Source organism: Ascaphus truei, chromosome 10 (assembly GCF_040206685.1).
Source record: "Ascaphus truei isolate aAscTru1 chromosome 10, aAscTru1.hap1, whole genome shotgun sequence".
Lineage (NCBI taxonomy): Eukaryota > Metazoa > Chordata > Amphibia > Anura > Ascaphidae > Ascaphus > Ascaphus truei.
Genome location: NC_134492.1, coordinates 38,607,616 through 38,620,303, shown reverse-complemented (window position 1 = coordinate 38,620,303; position 12,688 = coordinate 38,607,616). Strand labels below are relative to the sequence as shown.

Genomic DNA, 12,688 nt, shown 5'->3' with positions numbered 1-12,688 from the left:
CAAAACACTCTGCAACCCTCCTCCACCCTCTACTTACAAAACACACACTGAACACACCCACAAACACAACACACACAGCAGCCCCCCTCTATACCCACAAACACACACTGAAGCCCCCCTGTAAACCCACAAAACTGCACACACACCAACAAAACACACTCTGCAGCCCTCCTCCACCCTATTCACAAAACACACACTGAAGACACAAACACTGCAGCCTCCCCTCTACACACACAAAACACACTGCAGACACAGCAACAAAACAAACTGCTGCCTCTTCTACACCCACAAAACATGCTGTAGCGCCCTGTAAACACACACACCAACAAAACCCTCTGCAGCCCTCCTCCACCCTCTACACCCACAAAACACACACTGCAGCCCCCACTGCACCCACAAAACACACAGCAGACACACAAAACAGACTATTGCCCCCCTCTAAACCCACAAAACACCCACCAACAGAACACACACTGCAGACACACACACACCAACAAAACACTCTGCTGCCCCCCCTACACCCACAAAACACACAGCAGACACAAACTTTTCTCCTCACTCACTCTCTTGTGCAGAGCTCTCAGCAGGCAGAGTGAGGGAGGAGGTTTGCCTTTGCCTTTCATGTCCAATCACCTTCCATGTCTGAGAGCTGTTCTCACTCTGTGTCTATGAGAACTCAAAGCGGATTGGCTGAAAAAATTAGCAGGTGCCAAAAATTCCAACCAATTACTGAATCAATAATGACTGTAATTTTTAACCAATCAGAGAGCAGGGATTTCAATAATGCACAGAATTTAAAAGCTTTAGCCTATATTTCTTAAACTGCATCAAAACTTAGATATACGTTTATTCCAAAATCACACCAGAATATTGTCTAGTTGGATAAAAATGTACCCGCACATTAGGAGTTTATATTATTACAGTTCGTTTAGGAACCATATAACTCTAAAATGGCTGATGGGTCAAATTTCTAAATTTTTGCAGAGGAATGCAAGGATGGGTAAAAAAAACATGATTTTTTTTTTTTTGCTAGCTAGCGCAGGATGCATATGAATTCCTTCTTAGCAGTGTTATGATGCATTGCATGAGTCACAATCAGTCAACACATATCTTAGAAATCTATAACACTATAGTAGAATAACAGGCCTATAATGTTTTTTAACAGCTCATATTAACCCAATTTAAGTGGGAAGCATTATAAACGTAAGTTCTTAATGTATTTAACGAACGTGCACAGCACTGAGTCTCCCCATTTGCCAAAATGTGGTCATCTGTGTGCTGGATTCTATCACCACACCCAGTCCTTCATGTTCTAGTTTGAGAAATACTATACATTTTTAATGTCACCTTTTATACATGTTTTTATACCATGTTCATGGACTCTAATCCTTCCTTGTACATAATGTAACACTTTAGAGATACTAGTTTACTGATTTAACATTATGCTTTTACACAAAATGGTTAAAGGAGCAGAGTTTGTTTTTTTTACATGTAAACGAAGCAATGAGAATTTGGAGCTGAACTGCTTAATTGTTAGCTCCGGGGACTGCCTGGCATGAGAGATACTTACAGGAGAAGGTGCCGCTAGTACTTCATGGAGGTTTAAATCCTCTGCGTCACGGGGGCGAATAGGAAGCCACAATGTATGGCGTTGCGGCTTCCTATTAGCCTGCATGGCTCAGAAAATGTAAACCTCCACTTTGTTTCCCCTGTATGAGACAGTACCAGCGACTCCTTCCCCGGCAAGTATTTAGTAAAACAGGGAGTCCACGGATCTGGAATTAGCAGGGTTTAGGTCTGGATACTCTCTGATTCCAATACATGTTAAAAAATAAAAAAACACCGGTCTGAATGTGAAAAGTTTGGTAACTATCTTTTAGGTGATTATTGCCCATGTCTAAATTTAGCATAGATTGAACTTGATGGACGTACGTCTTTTTTCAACCTCATCTACTATGTAACTATGTAACTATGTAAACCACATACAGAACATAAATAGACACACCAACAGTTAATTAACCAGCAGATTGTTTTATTCTGCAGGTTCTTAATGGTGATAATAACAGATTGTATTCTGTAAGAGGACATCATTTCTGAGTTACTTCACCAGGAGAGCTTTAGTTTAGGTTTTAAAGGTATTTTTTGTGTCGTTAAAGATTTGTTCTAATAAAATGTATTTGTTTTGATTTAGTAGAGTAGTGTGCATCATTTAGGGTTCGTTTCTCTTTTGTCACATATGCTTTGTCACTGATAGCACCACTCTAGAATGTAAAAAGTAATACATTTAAGGCTGAGCAGGGATCCCCCCTTTTTTCTGTATAAAAAAAAACACACAGATGGGGGAACTGCCAGTTTCATATGTCTTCCATAAGGATGGAGGTTGTGATTCTTTTTAGGAAGCCAACATGCGAGATGAGACAGAGAGGTCTCTATCTAAGTGCACTTGAAGAAGAGACTTCTAAGGTTTAAAAAAGATCTGTATACAATAATTTCATTTATCAAGAAGTTTCATGTTGGTCCCTTTAAAAGTATCACAACCTACAACAAATCTACACTTACACTGTACCAATAGTAGAACTTTGAACAATTTCCACAAAGACCAATTGTTTTGGTGGTTAGTAAATCAATGTGTATGAAATTAGTGTTAATGCAAAAATTAAAAATAATACCAACAGGGTGCTACATATTTTTATGGGTTTTGTTTGCTTTCTCATATTTTTCTTTTTAGGTTGAATTACATCTTTAGGCTGCTAATTATAATGGAAACTATTGTGAAAAGGGAACACCAATTCAAGCTAAAGTGGGTTGTAAACACCAGATGTTAAAAGGGCCAACAAATTCCTTTCAGGTTATGATGTACAGCAAATTTCAAACTGTGATCATCTGAACGTGATACATAAAAGCTTAGTCTTCTACATCAAATTGCCAGAGGCATAAAAGACAATTTCTCATGCAGCTTGATCTTTACAGTAGAGTTAACAAGATATCTTTCAACTCAAACATACCTGTTTGAGCTTTAGGTAGAAGGTCTCCGTGAAGGTTTTCCTGCTGAAGTACCAGAAACGTTCATTGGTGGGGTACACACGCAAAACTGTCTCCAGCAAGAACCGTACCGGTTCCACCACCTCGGTGACCACCATATCAACAGCAATCGTCATGTACACTCGTTTATCTAGAAGACAGCGAGGAGAGCTCAAACACAATACTTGCAATCCTCATACCTTTGCCTTATTTGGAAATCAAACCTGCCATTTTAACATCATTTAGGTGTACCAAATGCGGTGCTTATTATTGAATAGATCTGCTACTGACAATATATCCTTCTTTACTGGTCAAGGCCCAGGAGCCTCAGATGAGTGCAATGAGTTAGGCATGCAGTTTCTCCTCATGAAGTGATTGGTGTGTTTCTAGGGAACCACATGAGCATCTTCACACCAGTAGCCGTTATTTCGATTATGTAATACTGCACACACAGACTTTAATCACATTTGTATCACTGTCAAGTAAAACAGTACCTTTGGGAGTTTCTTCATTGAGCGCTTGAAAGGCTGGTGCATTAGGGTTCCATATTCCTGTGATCACATAGGCTTTTCTATCACTGCTCTTCCCCATGGACTCCTAGAAAGAAACAGAGCAGGAATAGCAATTGTTAAAGGGGCAATGAGCCACAAAAGAACGCAGCAACAATTATGTTATTTTCAGCACAGAGTTTAAAACACAAGACAATGTACCAAAGAGGTTGACCCAGCACATCTAAAGTATTTGCTTGTTATCTTCGTTAACTCAAAGGCACAGTATAACAGACAAGACTGTGCCGATTGGTCAACACAAGGTACCCCTCTATAAACGTGACAAGTTCCATGGTGAATTCTTCCTTCTCTAGCAACTCAAGGCAAGGGTAGAAAGGAAACAAAGCCTCTTCATTCATGGATGTGTAGAGATACAGTGGGAGTGCCTGCCTAAGTATTTATATCACTGTAAGAGATGTGTGCAGAGGTATATTTAATGGCGACCGATTAGGGTGAAATTAAATCCTGGCTTTATTGCGCTTATTCCTTTAACAAGGCAAAATAGACAAAAAGAAACAAAATAAAGGCCTACTCCACTTTGGAGAATAACCAAAACTTTACTCCAGCCCTTATAGATATATATATATACAATATGACATAAGGAGAACAGACCAGGGTTTCCTGACCAGACTTATTCCTGGGAGCGATTGGACTGCAAAAGCCTACAGAAACAGATGAGACTTTTAATCAAGGGTCTTTGTCCCAGCTCGCTAAGCAATGCCCTGTTCTGAAGGAATTAAAACTAATAAAGGCTTAATGTAATTTGCTTTATTTCATTTTTATTTTAATGATAGCAACACTTGTTCACATTTCTAAGCATTTACAGGTCAATAATACCCAGAATGTTGACCAATAAGAGAAGCATTCCAACGTTTTAGCATATAAATTTGAGATACCCTGCAGTTCTATATTGCCATTAGATAGCCATGTGTCACATGAACGCCCAATATCTGACATCAGAGCTCAACGTCTGTGAAGCAGATACATTTCCAAGTCTTTAATAATGACAATGTCAGCTGAGGGGGGTGGGAAGGGGGTCAGAAATGCCAGAAACATCTGATTATTACCATATCAAGAAGATGCATGTCACTGTTTTTTACATTTCTGCCTGGGCTCAGCAGCATTCCAAAGCATCTGCAAATAAAAGAGATCACTGAATTAGAAGTTACATGTAAAATGTAGTGCCAGAAATGTAAAAGAAAATACAGATGGAAATAGGCTAAAACCATCTCAGATCTCTGACCGAAAATGTTTGCAGCAGAACAAACATGTAAAAGGACCTGGGGAAAAATTTGCATTAAACCAATCTCCATTAAACCACTGCAATCATGGTGAGTGATCAAGTTTACCTATATACCTGGGCCTAAGAAACATACCGTGGCGAGAAAAAGTCTGTGAACCACAATGATAATTACGGAAAATCCATAGTTTTTCCATGATAACCTTCTTGAATGAAATCAGTCTTTTCTTAAATATCCAATAGATTTTATATTAACCAATTCCATGTCTTTTGAAACAAAATTATATATAAATTAGACAAACAATGAGTAATTAAGAGTCAGGGTATGTGCAAAAGTAAAAGAAACCCTGGTTGAATCAGCTAAATTAAAAGATCAGAAACTTTGTGAGTTTGGTCTTAACCATACAGGTGTGTGGAAACATGTCATGCCACAATCAAAATAAATCTCTGTGTACCTCAGAAAAGCAGTTATTGATGCTCATCAGTCTAGAAAGGTTTACAACCCATTTTGAAGGATTTGGGGCTCTACCAATCCACTGTCAGACAGATATTCTACAAATAGAGAAAGTTCAAGACCACAGTCACTCTATCCAGGAGCGTCCGTCCTACAAAAATCTCTCCAAGAACAAACCGGCAAATCATCCAGGCAGTCACAAAGAACCCCATAGTAACATCAAATGATCTGCAGGCCACTCTCGCCTTGGCTAATGTTCATAACTCAACTATCAGAAAAGACTGAACAAGAAAGGTGTTAATGGAAGGATAGCCAGGAGGAAACCACTGCTCTCTAAAAAGAACATTGCTACTCGTCTGAAGTTAATCAAAGAGCACATAGATGATCCAGAAGTCTTCTGGAACAATGTTCTCTGGTCAGACAAGTCAAAGGTAGAACTTTTTGGCCTCAACATTATGTTTTAGCAAAAAACAAACACTGCGTTCGAACAGAGGAACCTCATCCCAACTCTCAAATATGGTGGTGAAAGTGTGATGGTTTGGGGCGGCTTTAGTGCCTCAGGACCTGGAGGGCTTGCCATCATTGACACAACCATATATTCTGCATTGTATCAGAAGATTCTAGAGGAAAATATCAGGCCATACGCTCGTGAGCTAAAGTTGAACAAAAAGTATGTCATGCAGCAAGACAATGATCCTAAACATAAAAGGAGATCTACAAAAGAATGACTGCAGAAGAAGAAATAGAATGGCCTAGTCAAAGTCCAGACCTAAGCCCTATGGAAATGTTGTGGCAGGACATGAAGCGAGCTGTCCATGCAAGGAAGCCCTAAAATGTCATTGAGTTGCTGTAGTTCTGCAAAGAGGAATGGGCCAAAATTGCTCAACCGATGTGAGAGATCGACCAGCAGTTACAGGAAACACTTAGTTGAAGTAATTGCTGCTCAAGGGGGCGCCCCCAGGTACTGAATCTGAAAGTTCACACACTTTTTCACACATGGATATTGCATGTTGAATCATTTGTGGAGTTGTTGAAAAAGTATCATGTTTTTGTGTCATTTTTTTCTCTCTAGGTTATCTGTATCTATTATTAGGATAACATTTTAGATTTGAAATATGTGAAAATCCTAAGGGGTTCACAAACGTTTTCTCGCCACTGTATTTAACAAGAGGTGCTTTCCAACAACTGATTAAGTAACATGTGATTTCTACTAATATACTATTTTACATTAATACAGACTGTCTTCATAAAAAAATGTGTGGTTGCAATTTACATCTAAAATAATTCCTACCCTATCGGGTATGGTGCTTTCCAGTGTTGTTGAAGTAGAGTACTTAAAAATCTCTACTGTCCACAGGTTTTGTAAAACGAAAGGTTCAGAAGTAAAGTAGAAAGTATCGCAGCTCAAAATCTCTTCTACTTTCAACAGAGTACTAAGGGGATTATTCACATAGGTCCATTGTTGGTTACTGCATTGACTTGAATTCAAGTTAATGATAAATAGGGTGCCTTAACCTGAAATGGACCTTCGTGAATAACCCCTCTAGAGATCCAACAAAATAATGAGCTAAAGTCCAGATTTAATGGAGTCCAGGCTCATACTAAATGAAAGGAGGACAAATGTCTTTACGTGTTTTATTCATTTTTGCACAACATTGTACAGGAAATTAACAGAAAATAATTGGGGTTAGAGAAAGTTCAAACACAAGTTAGCTAATAATATGAAAATATTTGAGTGCTGTATTTAAACGATGGCCAAATCAGATAGTCAAGACAGAGGCCAGGGAAGAAAGAATATCAATCCAGTGTCTTATCCATGGAGCTGTCTAATAGAGGGTTGTACGAATTTCCGCATATAAAACAGCCCTGTGGCAATGATTCTTATCTCATCACAGTGGAAAGAAATGAGATTGAGAAAAATAGAATGAATATAACAGCATGAAATAAATGGATATGGGTAAACTTAACTCAATCTTGAGATACAAATGCTCTGTTACATGAGGAACGTAAAAAATGTATTGCTCTGCGTATGCTATACAAACACACACACTATGTTTACCCTAACGTTTCATAAGTTGGGATGTGCAAGAGTGCCTCTGACCCCTGAGCACCTTGATTGTGCACATGAGATGGTAGGTATAAGTGTACTAGACCAACGATAGCATCATGCTAACTTTCCAAGAGAGGTGACTGCATGAAGTATAACTGTTCAACACTTTGAAATGCAAATGTATTATACAAATGCAACATTTTTATGATCATTTAGACAAGCTGATACACAAGTAATCTGCAGGTCTAGTAGTGTTAGAGTATGAAGCTGAGTCAGCAGCCTGCCACACATACTTTTTACATGACCTTGTGATCACAAATGGGCTACCAACTGAAACTTAATGTGCTGACTAACTGCATAAGTAATAATAATGTTTATGTTCTCTTCTCTGGAAGTAGAAGTGACATCAAGAAAACAATAACCTGTGTGGTTTAATGTGTTCAACTTAAAAGGATAGCATTGTGAAATAAAATTGGGTGTGAATCCTCCTAATAAAAATAAACTTTAAAAAAAAACACCCAAAACTCAGCCCCTTTATGGTGAACAATTTCGTTTTCCTAATAAAAGAGGCTTCTGTCCGACATTTCTTACCCAGTTGAGTATTTATAATTGCGTAAAGGAATTAATTGTTCATACATCAGTCATCAAGAACAAATAACATAGATATGTTGTCTATGGCTCAGAATGTAATTTTTAATAGATCAATACGCATATAAAAAGAAGTGTTAACACAATTGAATTCCAATTACAGCTCCATATGAGCTTGGGCAAGTTATTGTAACACCCTCTAGGAAGGGGTATGTTTGTATTGCCGTGCAGAACCATTTAAACAAGGACTTTGTCAAGTCCCCCAATACCTTAACCAGAACTCTTGTTCATGTTCTGTTTATAAACTATTCTGTTTTTAACAGTGTCTTATACATAAATAATAGAACAACATTGTATTTTATTTTCTGAAAGGTGATGCTAATAGTAAAAACTGATCCTCTGTCTCAGAAGAACTATTTCTGCTCAGAATAAAAATGGTCAATTTAGTCTTCCAGCTTTAAAATACATACAGTAGGGAGTTATTCATTAAACTGAAAGTGTTGATCGGGGCACTATGGCACGGAAACTCCCACCGAAATCAATAGGATTTTCTGTACCATAGTGTCTTAATTGGCATTATTCAAGTGTCATGAATAACCCCTATAGATTAAGTGCTCCATTTAAAGGCATTAGATGCGCTCTTTAAAGGCTGTAGAGGATCAATATCATGTACAAGCAGCATCAAAAAGAGCTCAGCTCACTAGGAAAAAAATACAGAGTTATTGCTATATGGGATGCACACTGTTATACAGAGCCGAATTGGACACATATTAAAAAGATCTAACCACATTGCAGTGGTTGAATGGTTAAGAGTTTAGTACGTTACAGATGTTGGTGCTCCCACACAATTTCTTGCTTGACTTCTCTTGCAATTTGATGAGGGTGTAACAGTAGCTTTAAATTAACACAGTTCAATTCTGAATAGCAAATAGATGTGCTGTGTGATTGGAAGGAGGAAAAGTAAAACACCTGCTGATGGTAAGATGCATTTTAAACTGATTAATGCTCCTTTTTACGGTGTAATAATTATGATAATCCTTTATTCCATTGATAAACACAAAGACAAAGACCTTATCCAATTTTCTTCTAAAAGGGCTTCATTGTAGGCCTACCTACGAGTATTAGAGTAAACTAAAAGGAAAGAAGTCACTGGTTTATTATCATAAATTGGGCATGTTGCAAACTCATATTATCCCCATGTAAACACTAGGGTGGCTGAAATGTCACCAACACAGTCTGCATGTCATATAAGTGATGGTGTGGGTGTATCTGAGGGTGTAGTCAAATTGTGCGGACTATTGATCCACAACAGTAACTACAGTACTTAATAGTAATAAATAATGCTGTATCATTGTTGTGTCTGCCTTCATAGTACAAGTGCACAGTAGCCCTGAGAAAACTACACCATAAGTTGAGAGATAGGAGAATGTACACACTACGTGGCAGAGTACTGTACGAAAGAGCATATAAATATAGTAAAACACTGATTGACACTAGCATGGAGGTATGCGCGGGAGCACACAATTCTGGAGGTTCTATTAAGAACAAGGATGCAGTATGTTATACGATATATGGTCTCCTGAGTTTTTGAGGCAGTTGATAACAGGACTGGTGCCTGTGCCACTGAGCAGCTGTACCAGGAATTTCATTAAAAATTAAAAAAATTTAATAATTGCCAACTATATTCACTCAACACACAAAAAGAAGAAAAATGATAGGTCAGCATATTTGACAATAATGTTTTTATGAATGCTTTTCCTTCCACAAACGTATGGGCATATCATTCCATCAGATGTGGATAATTTAACGGACCAACATAAGAGCTGTTCTTATACTACTATAATGAAGTAGACCTGGGATTTCAAAAGTTCCATATGCTATGATGAAGAATTGTCATGTTAATCCATTAAAATGTAACACAGCCTGCAATGAATCTACACCTCTTCAGCATCGACACGGCTATTAGAACTTAGAACTGCATCATGTGCGTAACAAAATACTTTCACCATACTTACAAATAATATTTTTGCCAATGCATAATCTTCCAAATAAGCGGTCAACATACAACCATGCTCCAGCATTTATTTGAAAACAGATATAGCATTCCATAAGATGTGGGTAACACAAAACACTTGTCAGGTAATTATTCTCTTCACAAGCTTTAATTACTGTGAGCAATACTTCTAAACATAATGCTTTGAGTCTCATCAACCTGATGAAGTGATGAGGTCAAAAACACTGCGTTTCAAGTCACTGCTCACAATAATGTAATGGCTCGCTGAGTAAAGCGAAAAATAAATATTCTTTGTGGAAACTGTAATTATTAGATAACCCCCTCTATTTTGATAACTTCATTCTCCTACTTTACAGAATCCATGTAGGTAAAAATGGCTTCATTAACCTATTTAGAAAATTATTTTCAGCACCAGTTATCCTAGATACTGTAGTTCCGAAAATGCTCATCGGACTTGTCAGATCGAGCCACTTGTGACATTCAAATGATTCTTATTGTGAACCAACAATGGTTTAGGGCCATATAATCTTAGCAGAGTCAAATTTCCCTGTTAATATCCACAGTTATTTTAATTTTAACAAAATCTCTCTAACAACATCCTTGTGCCGCATAATAGGTCACAGGTAGATATAATGATAACTGTAGGAATCTGGCATTCAATACGACATCTGAGTTAAAGCAACAAATATTGGCTCAAAATCAGTGGTTTTCCACAACCTCATGGAGTAAAATCAACCACATCAGATTATACAAATGACCAAGGAATAAAATTTAAAAAAACTTCAGAATGCACCAACATACGAATTGGTTGGTTATACCCAAAACATGACGACTGGGGCTCTGCCAGGAAAAGGTTGTAAACGACTGCATTAAGTCCCTCAGCTTGGAAGACTTGCAATGCTGCCTACTGGTAGACGTGAACAGGGCCCGCTACAGCCTGCTGATCTATGTGTTTCACAGTACCGATAGATACAGATTTAAGAAGATTAGATAACCAAGGTGCTCCCTATTCGATCACTTATTTGTTTTAAGGCGAACCAGGGATAGTTAACTGGAAGCCTGCTGGCTTGATGTATGTCTCATAGACATTTACCATGTCCACAAAAACTGCAAATGAGTCAAATCTGGTAGTGCACTAAACTAAATTGTAAAAAGTGCACATAACATCTTTAAGAAGATGATTTATTGATCGCTGTGTAGTCACAGCAAAAAGAAGCACAAGACCACCACCTGCTGGATTCCTAACATAGAAAATCCATGTTTTACATCGGTCAGGGCTCAAAAACCTCGAATGAATGAGATTAAATAGTACCAGATCACAAAACAATTAGAAATGTCAGATTTTGAATGAGATTTAATTAGCCAAAGTCTGTAAAAATGTTCAAATACAAAACAAGACTGGACAAACCTGCTGGCTGTATATTGCGTGACACTAGATCCCATTATCATGCAAACTGATCGTTATTGATATTGCTACAAAGGGGAAATGTAAACCAGAATTACTCTATGATCTCAGGAACATAGAGGTGCTGAAGGTATCCAAAGGCATGGTAAAAAAATAAGCATAGATAATAACGGCTGCACACATTTCACTGACTAAGGGGTGGTCTTCTATTAATCAAAGACGACTAAAAACAAAATCTACATACCTACTGATAATGCTTTGCAACGTCCTTCAGACACCTGCAGAAAATGTCTAAAGTAGGGAAGAATTTCCCTAAAGAATATTATTATGGCTTAGAGAGAAACCAGAATCAACATAGCTGTTAAAATAACAGCTAGCAGATGGGAGGTATTTAAAAGTTTTATAGCAAAAGTCAAAGATACTCACTGCCATAATACTGTAGGACATATTCAGGGCTTCAAAAATGTCACCGACATCTAACAGTAAACTTAAAATGGCACTCGCCTACTGCAAAATACTACACAATGCATTGTGGGGGAAACTTCGGCAAGCACAGCGATGACTTGTGTCACTCGTAGTCTTTACCCGTAGCACTCGCAACCCCTAATTTTTAATTTATCCCAGACAAGTGGATCTTTAAAGCCATGGATATATTTCCATTTTTGGAAGAGAGATTAAAATTCCGGGTCCCAAACAGAACAGAAAACTGCAATCTAGAGAAAAGTAGACGTTTCATGCTCTATACAACATACTGTATGAGCCTCTTCATCGGGCTAGAGAAACCATTATAGAACTATTTCCATTATAGAATATTTCCATAATAGCATCATTCATCTTGCTAAACAGATAACTTACTTATAACTTACTACTTACATTCACATAAGCACAAATATAATTACTACATTATGTTTTTTCATTATGTTTATGCAATCAATTCAGCAGTCACAGATGAAGCCATTTTCTTGGTTTTATGTCACTGTTCATATAAATTCTGATTTTTTTCAGACATACATAGCACTAAAGTAATAGTCTCTAGTAATAATGCTCTACTAGAAATAGGTTTGGTTAGCAACACATGCAATAAAAACTAGTCAATAGACAAAAATGGAGTTTAGGTTGTACAGGTATACAGGACAAGATACTATACAGTATAGCAAAATGTGTCCATTAAAGCTGCAGTTCAGTCTTTTTTTTTTTTTTTTTTTAATTTATTTTTTTACTTTAATAGCTTCATGTGGGCAATCTCTATTTACCTAAAGAACTGTATAGCTGTCAGTCAATCCGTTCTCCATGTATTGATCGGCGAAATTTTTGTGACATAATAAAAGCTGGCATTTGTTTATAATTTGCCTCCGGCAGTCAGTGGAA

At 37.6% G+C, this 12,688-nt stretch overlaps 1 protein-coding gene across 8 annotated transcripts in view; it reads right to left on the bottom strand.

The window, feature by feature from the left end:
* Positions 1-12,688, bottom strand: part of RABGAP1L (RAB GTPase activating protein 1 like) — a 318,905-nt gene that overhangs the window by 236,112 nt on the left and 70,105 nt on the right. For all 8 annotated transcript variants that reach the window (XM_075616671.1, XM_075616673.1, XM_075616670.1 and 5 more), the window contains exons 8-10: positions 4,637-4,703; positions 3,516-3,618; positions 3,006-3,172 (exon numbers count right to left, since the gene is read on the bottom strand). In XM_075616671.1, coding sequence (XP_075472786.1) covers positions 3,006-3,172; positions 3,516-3,618; positions 4,637-4,703 — 337 coding nt within the window. The remainder of the gene's footprint in view (positions 1-3,005; positions 3,173-3,515; positions 3,619-4,636; positions 4,704-12,688) is intronic.